Source organism: Grammomys surdaster, unplaced genomic scaffold, assembly GCF_004785775.1.
Source record: "Grammomys surdaster isolate TR1022 unplaced genomic scaffold, NIH_TR_1.0 126391, whole genome shotgun sequence".
Classification (NCBI taxonomy): Eukaryota; Metazoa; Chordata; class Mammalia; order Rodentia; family Muridae; genus Grammomys; species Grammomys surdaster.
Genome location: NW_021621185.1, coordinates 1,116,795 through 1,130,243, shown reverse-complemented (window position 1 = coordinate 1,130,243; position 13,449 = coordinate 1,116,795). Strand labels below are relative to the sequence as shown.

Sequence of the window (13,449 nt, the reverse complement as noted above, 5' to 3'; positions counted from 1 at the left end):
ATTTTAAACCTGAGAAATGAGATGTCAGAAATAATTGAGGAATTTTCTAGCTAAAAGGATGAAAAAAGAAAAACTTTCTAGATGCTGTTGAATCTACTGATTGAAGTTACTGACTACTCAAGTCAGACAGAAGGTGTGTAGACAGATCTTTTATCTTTTTAGCTATGTTCTTGGCATTTTTTTTGAGCAGTTTTAATAAGCTAAACCAAGGGAGGGTGTAAAAGTAACTGTTCTTCACCAGATGTAATTGTCCTCCAGGAGGTTTACTGCTAAATAAGCTCACCCTTTCTAGTTTTTCCTGAACTCCAGCTGGCTGGTTCAACTCAGTTCTTCTGGCTCAAACTCCTCCGTGCTGACTCATTCAATCTGGTGTCTCTCAGCTTGACACTGAATTGCTCTGCTTGACCTCAAAATAAATCTGGCAATTTGTTGTAATCTTCTAGCTCCTTCTGATTTTGTGGCTTATTCAGTCTTACCCTGCAGCCTGTCTCTGTAAAACTGTCCCAGTGAAATTGCCTCTGCTTCCACAAACTGAACTGCTGCCAACTCAACTGCCAGGAACTCCACTCCTCTGCACTGCCTCGCAACTGACTTCTTAGTACTAGACTAAGGGAGTGAGTGTACCAACACACCAAGCTTTTCTGTATCTGGATCCTGCCCTGTACCAGGTTGAACTCAGAGATCTGCCTTGCTTTTGTGTCCTACGAATAAAGGCCTGTTTGTATTCCAGAGTAGTCATGTTGATCGATTAAAATTCCTCTTAAAGAGAGTCTAGATGATGTTTTTATAGAGTGTTCTTATGGTTGAAATTCAATAAAAATAAGTGAAGAATAAAAATACCAGTTAAAAATTATAGTATTTAAAGCAGTCTGTTCTATATACAGGCTGCACTTAGGGCCCCCTGCACATATGTAACAGATGTGCAGCTTGGTCTTCTTGTAGGTCCTGAAAAACTGGAGCAAGGGCTATCCTAAAAGCTATTGCCTGTAAGTGGGATATGTTCTTCCAGCTGGGCTGCCTTGTTTGGCCTCAGTGGGAGAGGATGCATCTCATCTCTCAGAGAATTGAAGTGCCAAGGTGGGGATATATCCAGGGGGGCTCCCATTCACTCAGAGAAGTGGATGGGGATGAGGGGAAAGAGTGTGGGAGGGGTTTACCAGGAAGGGGACAGTGAGCAGATGTAAAGTGAATAACTTAAAAAAACAAACAACAAAAAATACTACGTTCTGACTAGTGGTCAGTTTTTTTCTTCATGATTAGATAAATCTAATTGTCTCAGCTACAAAGACACTTATGTATGGAAATGTAATAGTGAAACTTATTATAATTAATATAATTTAAAGTTTTAGTTAAAATTTTGAATTGTTGGGCTGGAGAGATGGCTCAGCAGTTGAGCACTGACTGCTCTTCCAGAGGTCCTGAGTTCAATTCCCAGCAACCACATGGTAGCTCAAAACTATCTGTAATGGGATCTGATGCCCTCTTCTGGTACATCTAAAGACAGTGACAGTGTACTCACATACATAAAATAAATAAATCTTTTCTAAAATTTTTTTGAATGGTTTCTTTTTCTCATCACTTTAGTTCTTATAAATTCTGTTTCAAACTACCATTAATTCATGCTGAGATGTCATTGGGAGAGTGATGTTAAAGGGAGGGAGGCGTCAAAAGCCATTTACCAGAAGTTCTCTAAATGCTTTTGTTTTCCTTGGCCATTTTAATTTTATGAGGGTTTTTTGTTGCTGTTGTTTGTTTGTTTGTTATTGTTGTTTGTTTGTGACTTTTTTCACTTAGCTTTTTTTTTGTAAAATATATTTTACAGTACCAGTAGCCCACTTATTTTGAAGCAATGCTCCAAATCGAGTCTTTTTTGTTTTACATTTATTTACTTTTTATATTTTCAGGGTGGAGTGGAGTGGGGAGTTTGAATGCCATGGATGTTAGAGGCCTATCCATGGGAATCTTTTCAATACTTGGGTCCTTGGATTTGAACTCAGGTCATCAGGTTCGGTAGTGGTGTCTCTTTACCCACTGAGCAATCTTGCTGGCCCATGAATCTGTTTTGATCCGGTTTTAAAGTAGGATAATTTTAAACTTGCATGTTCTCCATTTAATATATATGTGTGATGTACAGCCTTAAATTTTGTCATTTTTTTTCCCGAAGCTATGATTGGTATCATCTGATGGAGATCTCAGTTAGCTCAGTTGCCCTGCGCATTTCTTAGAGAGTGAATTTGACAACTCAGCTCATTGACACCCTCAGTCTTAATGCTTCTTAGACTAGATCCTCACTAACATTCAGTTGAAGATTGCTCATTACTCCTTCGTGGCTTTCTGAAGTGTCTTTTCATATTTAACACGGAAAGGAGGAAGCTCTGAGACTAAATGGTATTTGTTTATTATTGGTTGGAAAAATGGAAAAGCAATCATGTAACTTATTTACAAATGGAAGGCAGATAAACCCAGCAGTCCTGCTGAGGATTCTAGGGTTACCTTGTCAGTGTGCTCTAGGGTATGTCATAGTTTGTCCTCATTCCTACCCGTAACTAAATATAGAATAAAATAAAATAGATGATGGTTTGTTTTGGTTTTGGGGTTTTTTGTTTGTTTTTTTTTTGTTTCCTAATATTTTGAAGGTCTTTTTTTTTGTCTCAGTACAAGGATTGAACCTAGGACCTGGCACTTCCAAGACAAGTATTCTACCATGGAACAACAGTCTCAACCTCTAAGCAGCAACCCCTCCCTTTGTTTTCCACATCCAATAGGAAAATTATAAATGTCAAAGAACATCAAACAAATGGCATGTAAACTGTTCTTTGGGAAAGTGCTTCTTTAAATGGGTGAAGGCATTTGATCTTCCCAGTAGGTTGTATGTGCTTCAGAATTCTACAAATGTAAGAAGCAAAGCAGATCATTCTGTAAATTTGATTAGAAATTGGGATTAGCTACTTCTATTAAGCAAGAGTAATGACAGAAATCACAAACATATTCCCTTCCATTACAGGAAATAGGAAGTTGTAGTTCTCACATTTTATCTAGAGCAGGCTACAAGTATTTTTGATTTATAATTGTTGGAATCACTACTGTGTAAGGCCATGTGGAATTTAGTTATATGGAAAAATTTGGTCACATGGGTTCTATTTCTCTAGTAGCTGTAAAAAGATCTACTTGAGAAAAATATTAGCATTTCCTTCCCCTTGGCTCCCTCCTTTCTGTGGACACTAACACAATTAACAGTTGTTGAAATACTGGATGGTCTTTTCTGTACAAATTTATCATTTCTTCCAAATCTGTCAGCACTTGAACCCAAACAAACTAAAACCCTTTAACATTAATGAAGTCAGTTTGAAGCTAGCCCTAAACCATAAGAGTGAACCTGTTTTATTTTCCCTACGAGACAGGTAGTCTACTATGGAGCAATAGACTCAACCTCCCTTCCACCAGTGCTCAGGATTTCTTTAAATAACACCAAGGACGGCACTGAGTACACTTTGGCCTAGCTATTCACCTGAAGCCCTCTGCTTCATTGTCATCCTGTTCATTGAAGAGAGCCAAGCAAGCCTTACTGGATTGTTGCCTCTAAATAATTGTTTTCAGCTTAGGCTGTGAAAGTGATCAAGTTGAAATTCATTTGAGACCAATTATATATTTGGTTGTCACCTTTTGTTGTTGTTTTGTAGAAGTTTTGTTTTTGTTTTCCCCTTTACTTTTAAACCAGAACTCCTGAAAGAACACAAATGGAGTCCAGCAAACCTGTTTACTTTATATAAACATTTTTGGGCATTATTACTGTGCACTTGCATACTGTTCCAACAAAGAGATTCTCTTGGGGTGTGTGAATCCTCAGATTGAGCCGGAGTAACTTCTGATGCAACTACCAGTACACAAGCTGCCACTGGATGAATGTGGAAAATGAGCTGTAAAAGTATTTTCACAACAAAAGAAATTTCTGCTGGGTATTGTGTTGTTTGTTTCAGTGAGTTATAGCAATCATCAGTTGAAAGAATTATAAATGAAAGACACTTTTGACTACAGTTGTGTGTTTTTAATTCAACTGAACAGTTTTTTAAAAGGCTGACTCTAGGTACTTTAGACTAGTGACACATGTCTGTACACAAACATTCCAAACCCCAAAACTTGAACATGCATTAATTTAATAATACTTGAGTCTTTTTGTAACAAGTATCATACTAGCTGTCTTGTATTTTAAAGCCACCGGTCGCCTTACACATTTTCTTAAAGCTGAGTACCAAAGCACTATTGCAAAAGCATTGTAAGCATTTTTAAGGTTACTTAAGTTTATAAATTTAGTGATAGCCTTTGAATATATTTTGGTTTTGGTATTGGTGATCTTTGGATTTTGAAATAAAAGTGAAAGTTCCTGTGGTCCCTGGATAAAAAGGTTTAACTGCTTCATTTCAGCACTTAACCCCACCTCTCAAGAACCTCTCAGTTTGAGGCTGAAACAGTAGCAAAATGAACTATTAGTTAACACCATGTTCAGTGTTCATTACAAAATAGACGTCTGATTTATCCCAGTGAATGGTGTGGCAGGATTCATTGTTCTTGAGGAGGAAATTAAACCTCATCTACCCCCTCATTATATGATCTTACCCTCTCATATATAATCTCAATGACAAGCTAAAATACCTACCAGAGTTCAGCGTGGGGAACCAATAAGTTTATTAGGCTTACTTACAGAGCATGGATGACTCCAAAGCAACTGCACTGGGAAGGCTTTGCTAGTATAAATGATGGCCCATTGCTGCATACATACAGATCCTTTTCAAGTAAACTGTACCCACCTATATATTCTAGCACTTCTTTAAGGCCACATGTACTTAGGGCAGAATTGCATCCAGATTGCTGGAATGGCAGGCCCAGAGTCCGTCTACACCCATTTCTTTCATGAAGGCATGTCAACAGCAAGCATGAACGATGGTCTTTTATAACCAAGTGCAGCTGACCTAAGGAAGATGATAGTTCTTTTGCCCAGAGGATAGCATTCAACGATGGCTGAAATTTAGAATGTAAATATAAATATAACTCATAAATATAACATCTGTTATATTTAGCTGTGCAAATAGATTGATGAACTAAGGTTTTGTCTTTTCAGGTAACTTGAAATATTTTCTTCAAAAATCTCATGTAACCAAGGCATACACCAAAAATGTTTCTGTATAAGAAAATTTAAATCCTACTTGGCATTGTCTCTTTGGACCTATAAATTTCTATAAGCAATGAGGACTTAAGGTAACTTTCATGAGTCCAGCTAGTTTTCCCTGCTTCATTGGATGCTCACCATGCCAAAGGTTTATACCATAAAAAAAAAAGTTTATGCCATAGTTAGGGTTTCATGAATAGTCCTGTTCATACACACACACATATTCCCCAAGTGAAGTGTCATTAATGAGTATATGCACCCAGGACCCCACCATGTTTCTCTTAGAACAAAAGATTATACATAAAAAGATTATTTTCTTTCATATTTAATGCAGTGAATATGTAGTCAACCTTACTATTGAAATAAACATCTGAAATCTTACACAATGAAATAATCAAAGTTAGTCATCTGTTAATGGTTACATTCACTAGGTACAGCTGTGGTTATAGAATGCCAAGCTTATAGATATTTGAATAGACATTGTCAGTACAGAACATAAATCTCACAAGAATAATCAGAATTTATACCAAACTAATGATCTCATCAATAAACTATGTTGTAGGTCAGTTTCATAATGTATGTTTTTTTCAACAAACAGTGATGGAATGCAGATGTACACATGTCATTTTAAACATGATACACTAAATAGAGCATATTGAGGTCAAAGTCTTTCTGTAGAAAGGGAATTTAGTTGACATTCTTCCAAGCAAAGTATATAAACATCAAAATAGTTCTATTGTAAGAAATAGTATTCAACAACATATTTCTAAAATAAAAATACTTTAAAAATCAGCTATGATGAGATTTAAAGAATTTTTCTTTAAAGTGAAATATATATTTCTGCTTTTCTACATTTTCCAGCACAACCCCCACCTTCACCTCACCCTGGTTGTTTATTAATAGCAATTAATAAAATAGTGCAAAACATTGTCTGCAGCAATTTCCATTGAGTCTGATTCCTCTAACAAGTCAGTGAAGACATTTTCACCAACCAAATGATCTCTGCAGAGGTATGTTCCCTTGATAGACCCTGGAATTAGTTTTAGGAATGCAATTTGAAGTATAGAGTATGGTTAGTGAAACATTTTTAATGGAAACTGCCTTATAAGCAGTTTATTTTACAAAACAGGTTTTCATGCATTATCAATGATCTTCCTTCATAAATGGTGTAATGAAAACACTGTCCTTTTCACTTAGCCAACTGCATTCTCCTCTCCATTAAAACTCACTAATGACAAAACTCATTATGCATTGATGTATATCAGTAGAAGACACTTAAAGATTACATTTTTTAATACACAGGGCATAATTTGACACCAAATGCAGTAGGAATTTAGTTTGCTAATATTTTTTTAACAATTGGCTTGATAATTTGCTAAACACAGAGGTATATATAAAAATCCCACTATTCATTCATTTATAAACCTGGCAGTATTTATTTAATATAGTTCTGGAGAGATTTTAAGGTTTTAAGTGGAATGATAGAAGGCTTAAAAGTCTTATTCCTAGATTCTCAGGTTCTCTTAAGGGATTGTGTGTGTATGCAGACAGAAAAAGATATGAATGTACCTGTAGCTTAAATTAGCCTTAGCCATACATAATTTATTTACACAGGAGTGGAAGTCAGGGTGTATGTTAAGTTGAAGTGCAACATTTCCATTATTCAAGCTTTGAGTTCCCCCACACACACACTTGAAATGTATAAACATAAAAAGAAAAAACACTAATGAATTACTTTTCAGATAAGAAGTCATTACATTACAAAAAACCTAAAGATCAAATCGGCATTTACATTTTATGGAGGGTTAACCGGCGCACAATTGAGCATTCCATCTGATATTCTGGTTCTTTCTCTGGTGACTGGAGAAATGTATATCTTCCAGTTTTATAACCATTTTTTTCTTTCACTTTGTTATATTATTATTATAAGGCTTCCACAATCCACTAACTAAAATCCCTTATCAAGTTGAGTCTGTACAGTAGAAGTATGTTTTCAAAGACATATGTCTTTTGTACACTATTTACAAATGTTCTCGACCATGATAAAAAGGGGAAATAAATAAAAAGCAGAGAGGAAGTGCTACGGAGCTGAGTTTTTCTTTTATCTTCCCAGAAGTGCTGGTCTCCTCGGGGTTGGGAGCTGGCTAGCCAAGGTTGTTTTTCTTCCTTTTATATGGGCTATGAGAATGATCTGGTTTCAGTTCTTGGTACTGCACCTGTTTAAACAGTTCAGAAAAAGACCAGTCAGGTGGCCACTTCCTGGCAAAAGAAGGAAAAGCTAAGGATTGAGAGACTGCTTCGGGATTATGGAGAGGAGTGCTCTAGAAGCCAAGAGGGAGCCCCAGCTCAATCCCAGCTCAACCCCAGCTCAACCCCAGCTCAACCCCAGCTCAACCCCAGTTCAACCGCAGCTCACCAGGGGCTAGAGCTAAGTCAGAAGGGAGCTGCTGCCAGAAATTGCCTACAGCCCTATGGAAACTTTGCTAACCATAACTGTAACACAACACAATGAAAGAAAATCTATCTCTATCTTTGGAGAGCTGAATAATGGGTTTTCACAGGGTTTTGATGTTGTTGTTGATGTTGTTTATTTGTTTGTATATTAAAGTCTTAATTCTCATCTAGCCCAGAGATTCTCAACCTGTGGGTCATGACCCCTTGGAAGGTCTAATAGCCCTTTCACACACATATCAGATACCCTGCATATCAAACATTTATCTTACAATTCATAATAGTAGTAAAATTACAGTTAGAAAGTAACAACAAGATAACTTTTATGGTTGGGGGTCACCACAACATGAGGAACTGTATTAAAGGTCAAAGTGTGAGGACAGTTGAGAACTACTGACCTAACCTATTTTTGTATATATGAAATGAAAACTCAACTGAAACTAATGTAAATTGCTATCACTAAACCTGTCCTCAAGACTGTGATTAAAATCTTTCTTATTTCACTTTAAAACAATTCATTTAGTACATATTAATTCCAAAGTATTTCAAATAATTTGTGAAATAATGTTTTGATATTTCAAATGAAGACATTTTCCCCTCATATAAAATATACATTAACATTCATCTTTAAAATTTATTGAATACATGCAATATGTACAAATAATTTAACCACCCATTTTGCTTCTGTCATCTACATCTAAAAATCCTATTTTTTCTGCTTACATCTTGATGATGTCACTTCACTAACTCAGCTGGGCTTGGGTTGAGATTCTCTTTGAAAGCCACAGGGGTTCCTTATGCGATGACTTTCAGTCTCCTGTTTTCGATCCTTTATAGGTTTTTCTAGACTAATGCCAAGTTGGTTAAAGTCTTGCCAAAATCTGTAATGGACTTTATTAACTTTCCTGACTCTTGTATAGCCTTTGACATTCACCCAGAGCCATACTGCACTCAAGAAAGAACAGTGAAAGTGAAGCATACATACCACTTGGACATCTGAAGGAACTCTGGAAAGGAAGTCAAGTAGTTCATTGTTATCAATTGCATATGGACTCCGAAGCTTTTTTGTAAATTTATTAATTCCTAAAAAAGTGACATTTCAAACATTATTGAGTTCATTGTTGAGTGTGGAATTAGGCATAGCACATTTCTGGAGAAAGTATTACAGTGATTTGAGCATTAACCACATGCTAACCCATACCCTTGACAGGATAGCCTAGTACACCACCTCCCTTCAACTTTCCCAACTGAATTGCTGCTTGCTTTTTGTCTTTATACTATATTGGCTTCTTACCAGTAGGTGAAATTTGGGGAAAACAAATAGGGCTATCTAGATGGAATTAAGAGTCTTTCCATTATCAGATTCTCAATGTCAAAGTCCCCAGATTTGCTGTCATGCTTTAGCCAGAATGACATTTATGTGCTTACATGTCTGGATTGAGATTGTTGGTCATTTCTTGATTTCCTCCGTTCCAAAGGTATGTATTTTAGGGGAGAAGTTGCTGCTTTTAGAAAGCAAACTAAATGTTTACAAGTCACACAAGTATGATGATGCTTGGTTATTGTTTGTTTAAGTTGAAATGAAAAATATTGCCATAAATTTTGGAAAAAAAAGTTTTCAGGTATGCATGAAAACACACTGTGGAAATAGGAATGAAGTGGGACATCTTAGCTCTCGATGCGTTTCTACAGAATGAACTTCTGTCATCATGGCCTTAGTCTCTTTCCAGCCGTGTGAGACTTGTGGCCTAGGTTTCTTGTTAACACTTCAGCAATTACCTAACACTAAAGAAATAGTTTCTGTATTTTTTCATTTGATGAAACAAGGCTAAAGCATATTCTTTCAAATTATTTTTAAGACAGCTAGCCATTGAGGCTATACAAGTTACATAGCCAGACGTCTACCTTCAGTTTCAGAGAAGCTGGGTGAGGTCAGTTGGGGGAGGGGTTCTTCACCACATGGCAATAGAGAGAGTTCTGCAAGCCTGACCTTAGATACCTATGGTTATTCTCTGCCTGAAAGTCACCAATTAAACGGATCTACCTTCAAGGTCAGAGAAATGAATGAAATATTAGGGTTTAATAGACAAGAAAACAAGAATATGCTTTTTAATAAATCCTTTGAGTAGGAAAGGTGATCATTGAATTTCTGTAAATGGTGAAATTTGGAAAGAAAAATATAATCACTACTTTCTCTGTCATGGGCTTGGAGGTAATACTAGTGATTATAAAGGCTAACAGGGTCTACCCAAGAGGAGAAAATGAAAAAGGTAACAGGAATCCATTATTATTATTATTTTATTTTGTTATTTTATACTTAAGAATGTGTGTATAAGAGTGTATGTTTGTGCAACATGGGCCTCTAGGGGTTAGAATAGAGCCTTGTGTCCCTTGGGACTGGAGTTGTAGGCAATTGTGAACCATGTGGGTGCTGGGAACCAAAACTGTGTCTTCTGCAAAATCAGTAAGTGCTCTTAACTGTCAAGCCATCTCTCTAGTCCCCAAACAGGAATCCTTTTTTTCTTTATTTTTTTTTTTTGGTGAAGGTAATGCAAAACTGGATTTATTTCTTTTTTTTTTAATTTATTTTTTTTAATTTCTCTTTTTTTTTTGAACATGAAATGCTTTTTTATAGCATTTTTACAAGGGGAGGGGGTAAGAGGGGCCAGGTGGTGGAAAAGTATAAAATCTTCTTGGCCTGTGCCTTGAAACATGTCATGGTCTATATGGTACACTGCCTTGAATTATGATCTACCTGCAGTTCTTCAGAAGATATGGTACACTGCTTGAGTTATGGTCTCCCTGCTATTCTTAAGAAGACATGGTACTCTGCTTTGAGTCTATCTGCAGTTGCTAAGCAGGATCTTGCAGTTGCCAAGCTTCAGAGGACCTTGTGCGGGTGGGGAAAGGTAGGGGGTGAGGGTAAGGGCGAGGGTCCTGGCTTCTAGCATCTCCCCCTTCTCTGTTTAGTTAGAGAAGGTGTCTTATGATCAATCCCAACTATGTGAATTTTGAATTTGGATGTCTAATTATGGGGGGTCTTAGACAAGTTCACAACCCCAAAACACTGATGTGAGACGAGTCACATCGATGGTCGAAGGCTTTAGGCTGTCGACGATGGGCAACGTCAAGGGACTCCGATGTGGGTGAAAGGAGGGTGAGAGCCCTGTCTTAGGCCATTTAGGCTGCACCCACTCCCAGCACCACTCACTCCTTTTCAGCTGCATTGGGTGGGCCCCTGGGAAGTGGACCTACAATAATCCTGTCATTGGGCTAACTCACAGCCATCCTAGTCTCTTGTAAATGTTCAAGTTACCAACCATTTGTCAGTTTGGGGTGTAATATTGTCATAAAGGAAGGCTCCCCAATGTTAGTGGCCATATCAAGGGCGGCCTTGGTTTAGGAAAAAGCCAATTTTTGTTGTGGTGATCAAGAGGCCAAGCTCTCTAGCGAGAGAAATGAGGGCAAAGCCAGGCATACCAGGAACCCTTCTGGAAGGCGTGGAAGTCTAGGGGTCGACTGTAGGGGGAGGCAGGGGAGCTGGCAGCTCCCAAACAGGAATCTTAAAACTAGATGGAGACTATTGGTCTCAATTCACTTTTCTTCTAGTATATCTCTTTAAACAATTCTGAGGCCAAAAAAAAGAAGAAAAAATAAGTCTTCACATTGTCCTATTATTTACAGTATAAGTAAGCATTTTTTAACATTAAGGCCCATGTTTAGTCTTTGTAATTTTTTTTAAGTTTAGCAATCTTTGATTCATGTGTTCATTGGTGAGGGGCAAATAGAAAATATTCCTATATGGTAGTGACTCTTAAGGACTGAAGAGTGAATTTTCTAAACCAAAAATTTCTCCAAGAAAGAAAAAAGAAAACTGAAAAGGAAAATTCTGTTTCAGTTCTACAGAATGGTGACACATTGAACATTCCTGAGTGGATGCTGACACCAAGCACCTCCCGAGTGAGAGCTAGGGTCAAAGGGACTGTTGGAAGCATGTGGCAAAGTTACATAAATATTAAGAAGAAATCCCTTTAAAGTGAACTTTTCTAAAAGCTTTCTTACTCAGCAGGCTTTTGTTGTTGTTCCTAAGGAGCCTGTAAATGCAAGTAAGTCTTTTCCTGAGTTCTAAAAGTGACATTTTAAACAGGCAGCTACTAACTTGTTTACAGATACTTCCACAAGATAAATACCACAGCAAAAAAGTATATTGTCCTAAATGTACCACATGGTTTAAAGTGCTTCTGTTGGCATTTAAGTGGTGAAAATAAATCAGACAAATCTAGATATCTAGACAAAGTTACACTTTGATATATGAAGAGTCTTTACCAGTACATGTTTATGGTATGGTGGCAGCTGTGGTGACAGATAAGAAAAATGCATTTTCCAGGTGGACCTAAATCTTTATGCTGCTGCAATTTTTAACTGACTGTCTCTTTTCATCATAGAGTACCTACATGACCATAAATACAGAGAACTACTGACAATATAACTCACCTCTTAAAAACCGTTTGTTCTTAGGTGCTAAACAGATGTTTGTGGTTGTTGTTTAAAAAGCTTACTTACCCCAGACAAGAACAATGTATCTCAGTGGAATGAAGTACAGAATGGCCGTGAACACACAGAGGGCTACAATGGCCAGCCAGCTTAAGAACGGGACAGTCCAGTTGAAAGTACTGAATAGAAAAGTAAGAAATCAGTAATGTGAACACTTCACACTTCTAGACAATGGTGAAAAGAAATGTGGTCTCAACTAACAGTCAGGGGGCATAGGGTAGTCATAGCCTGTTCAATTCATGAACACAGGGTCCAGGGAAAGGGTCTTGCCAGAGCCTCACCAGGTTATCCCAGGGAGTTCACAGTCTAAAGCAATTACACAACTTGGGTACCTTCCTATATAGTAAGAATGTTTTTTTCTCCTACTAAAACTAATACTTGTATCTTTTTAATGTTTATACAATATGATGTTTCAGGACCCACCATTCATCCTCCTAAAAAAGTCCATATTCCCATGTGAGAATACGATGTTTACAATAATTGTAGGTGCAACTCTTAGAGCTCTATGTGAGATTTGAATTTTACAATTCTTTTTAGTAAGACTCCATTTCCATTCAGGTTTGTTTCAAATGGAGCTGGAAATCAGTGTAAGTCAGTTGGCTTTATGAACTGTCATTTGCTATCATTGTCCTTGCTTAGAAATGTATGGGTGATTAAGAAATAAAGCCAGTGCTGCCTGCTCTTCTCCTTATGCTTTTAGCACAGGAAAGCATGGTCTGTAGTGAATTTGTGGCATAAGCTATGAAAAAGAAGTCCAAACCGGAAGCAGATGATAGTAGGACAGAGCTGATGTGTCTTTATTGTCACCATGCTGCTTCTGAATGATAACAAGAAGGGCTGGGGCACAGAACTTAGAAGACAGTATTGGCTGCATGATGCTGACAGGAACAGATTCTGGAGCAGTGTGCAGGAGTTACAGGAAGAACTGATTTGCCATATTGACTCACTCTGTGAACACAGCAAGCTAATAAAGAGAGTGAGAAGGTAGCAGATTCTGGTGTAGAGTTAGAAGTACATGTGTGTCAACATACAGTGTCACATACACTCTGTAACAATACGCCCCAAATTTACGGTTTCAAGCTGCACTTTAGTAATAGGAAAAGGGGCAAGGAAAGATTATTAAGAAAGAACAGAGAGGCTGAAGGAGAGAAAAGGATATGACTTTGTCTTTAAAATTCTGAGACAGTTGTATAGAGATACATTCAGGGTGAAAAAGAGATGAAAATTTGAAACTCACCACCAATGCATAAGTGGAAATTCATTAAATAAAAAAATATACA

General features: G+C 37.3%; 1 protein-coding gene across 2 annotated transcripts in view; it reads right to left on the bottom strand.

The window, feature by feature from the left end:
• Positions 1–7,202: 7,202 nt before the first annotated feature.
• The window catches only part of Mctp1 (multiple C2 and transmembrane domain containing 1), a 333,870-nt gene continuing 327,623 nt past the window's right edge, over positions 7,203–13,449 (bottom strand). For both annotated transcript variants that reach the window (XM_028760130.1, XM_028760129.1), the window contains 3 exons: positions 12,179–12,288; positions 8,601–8,698; positions 7,203–7,380 (listed from right to left, as the gene is read on the bottom strand). In XM_028760130.1, the coding sequence (XP_028615963.1) occupies positions 7,309–7,380; positions 8,601–8,698; positions 12,179–12,288 (280 nt within the window). In that variant the 3' untranslated portion in view covers positions 7,203–7,308. The remainder of the gene's footprint in view (positions 7,381–8,600; positions 8,699–12,178; positions 12,289–13,449) is intronic.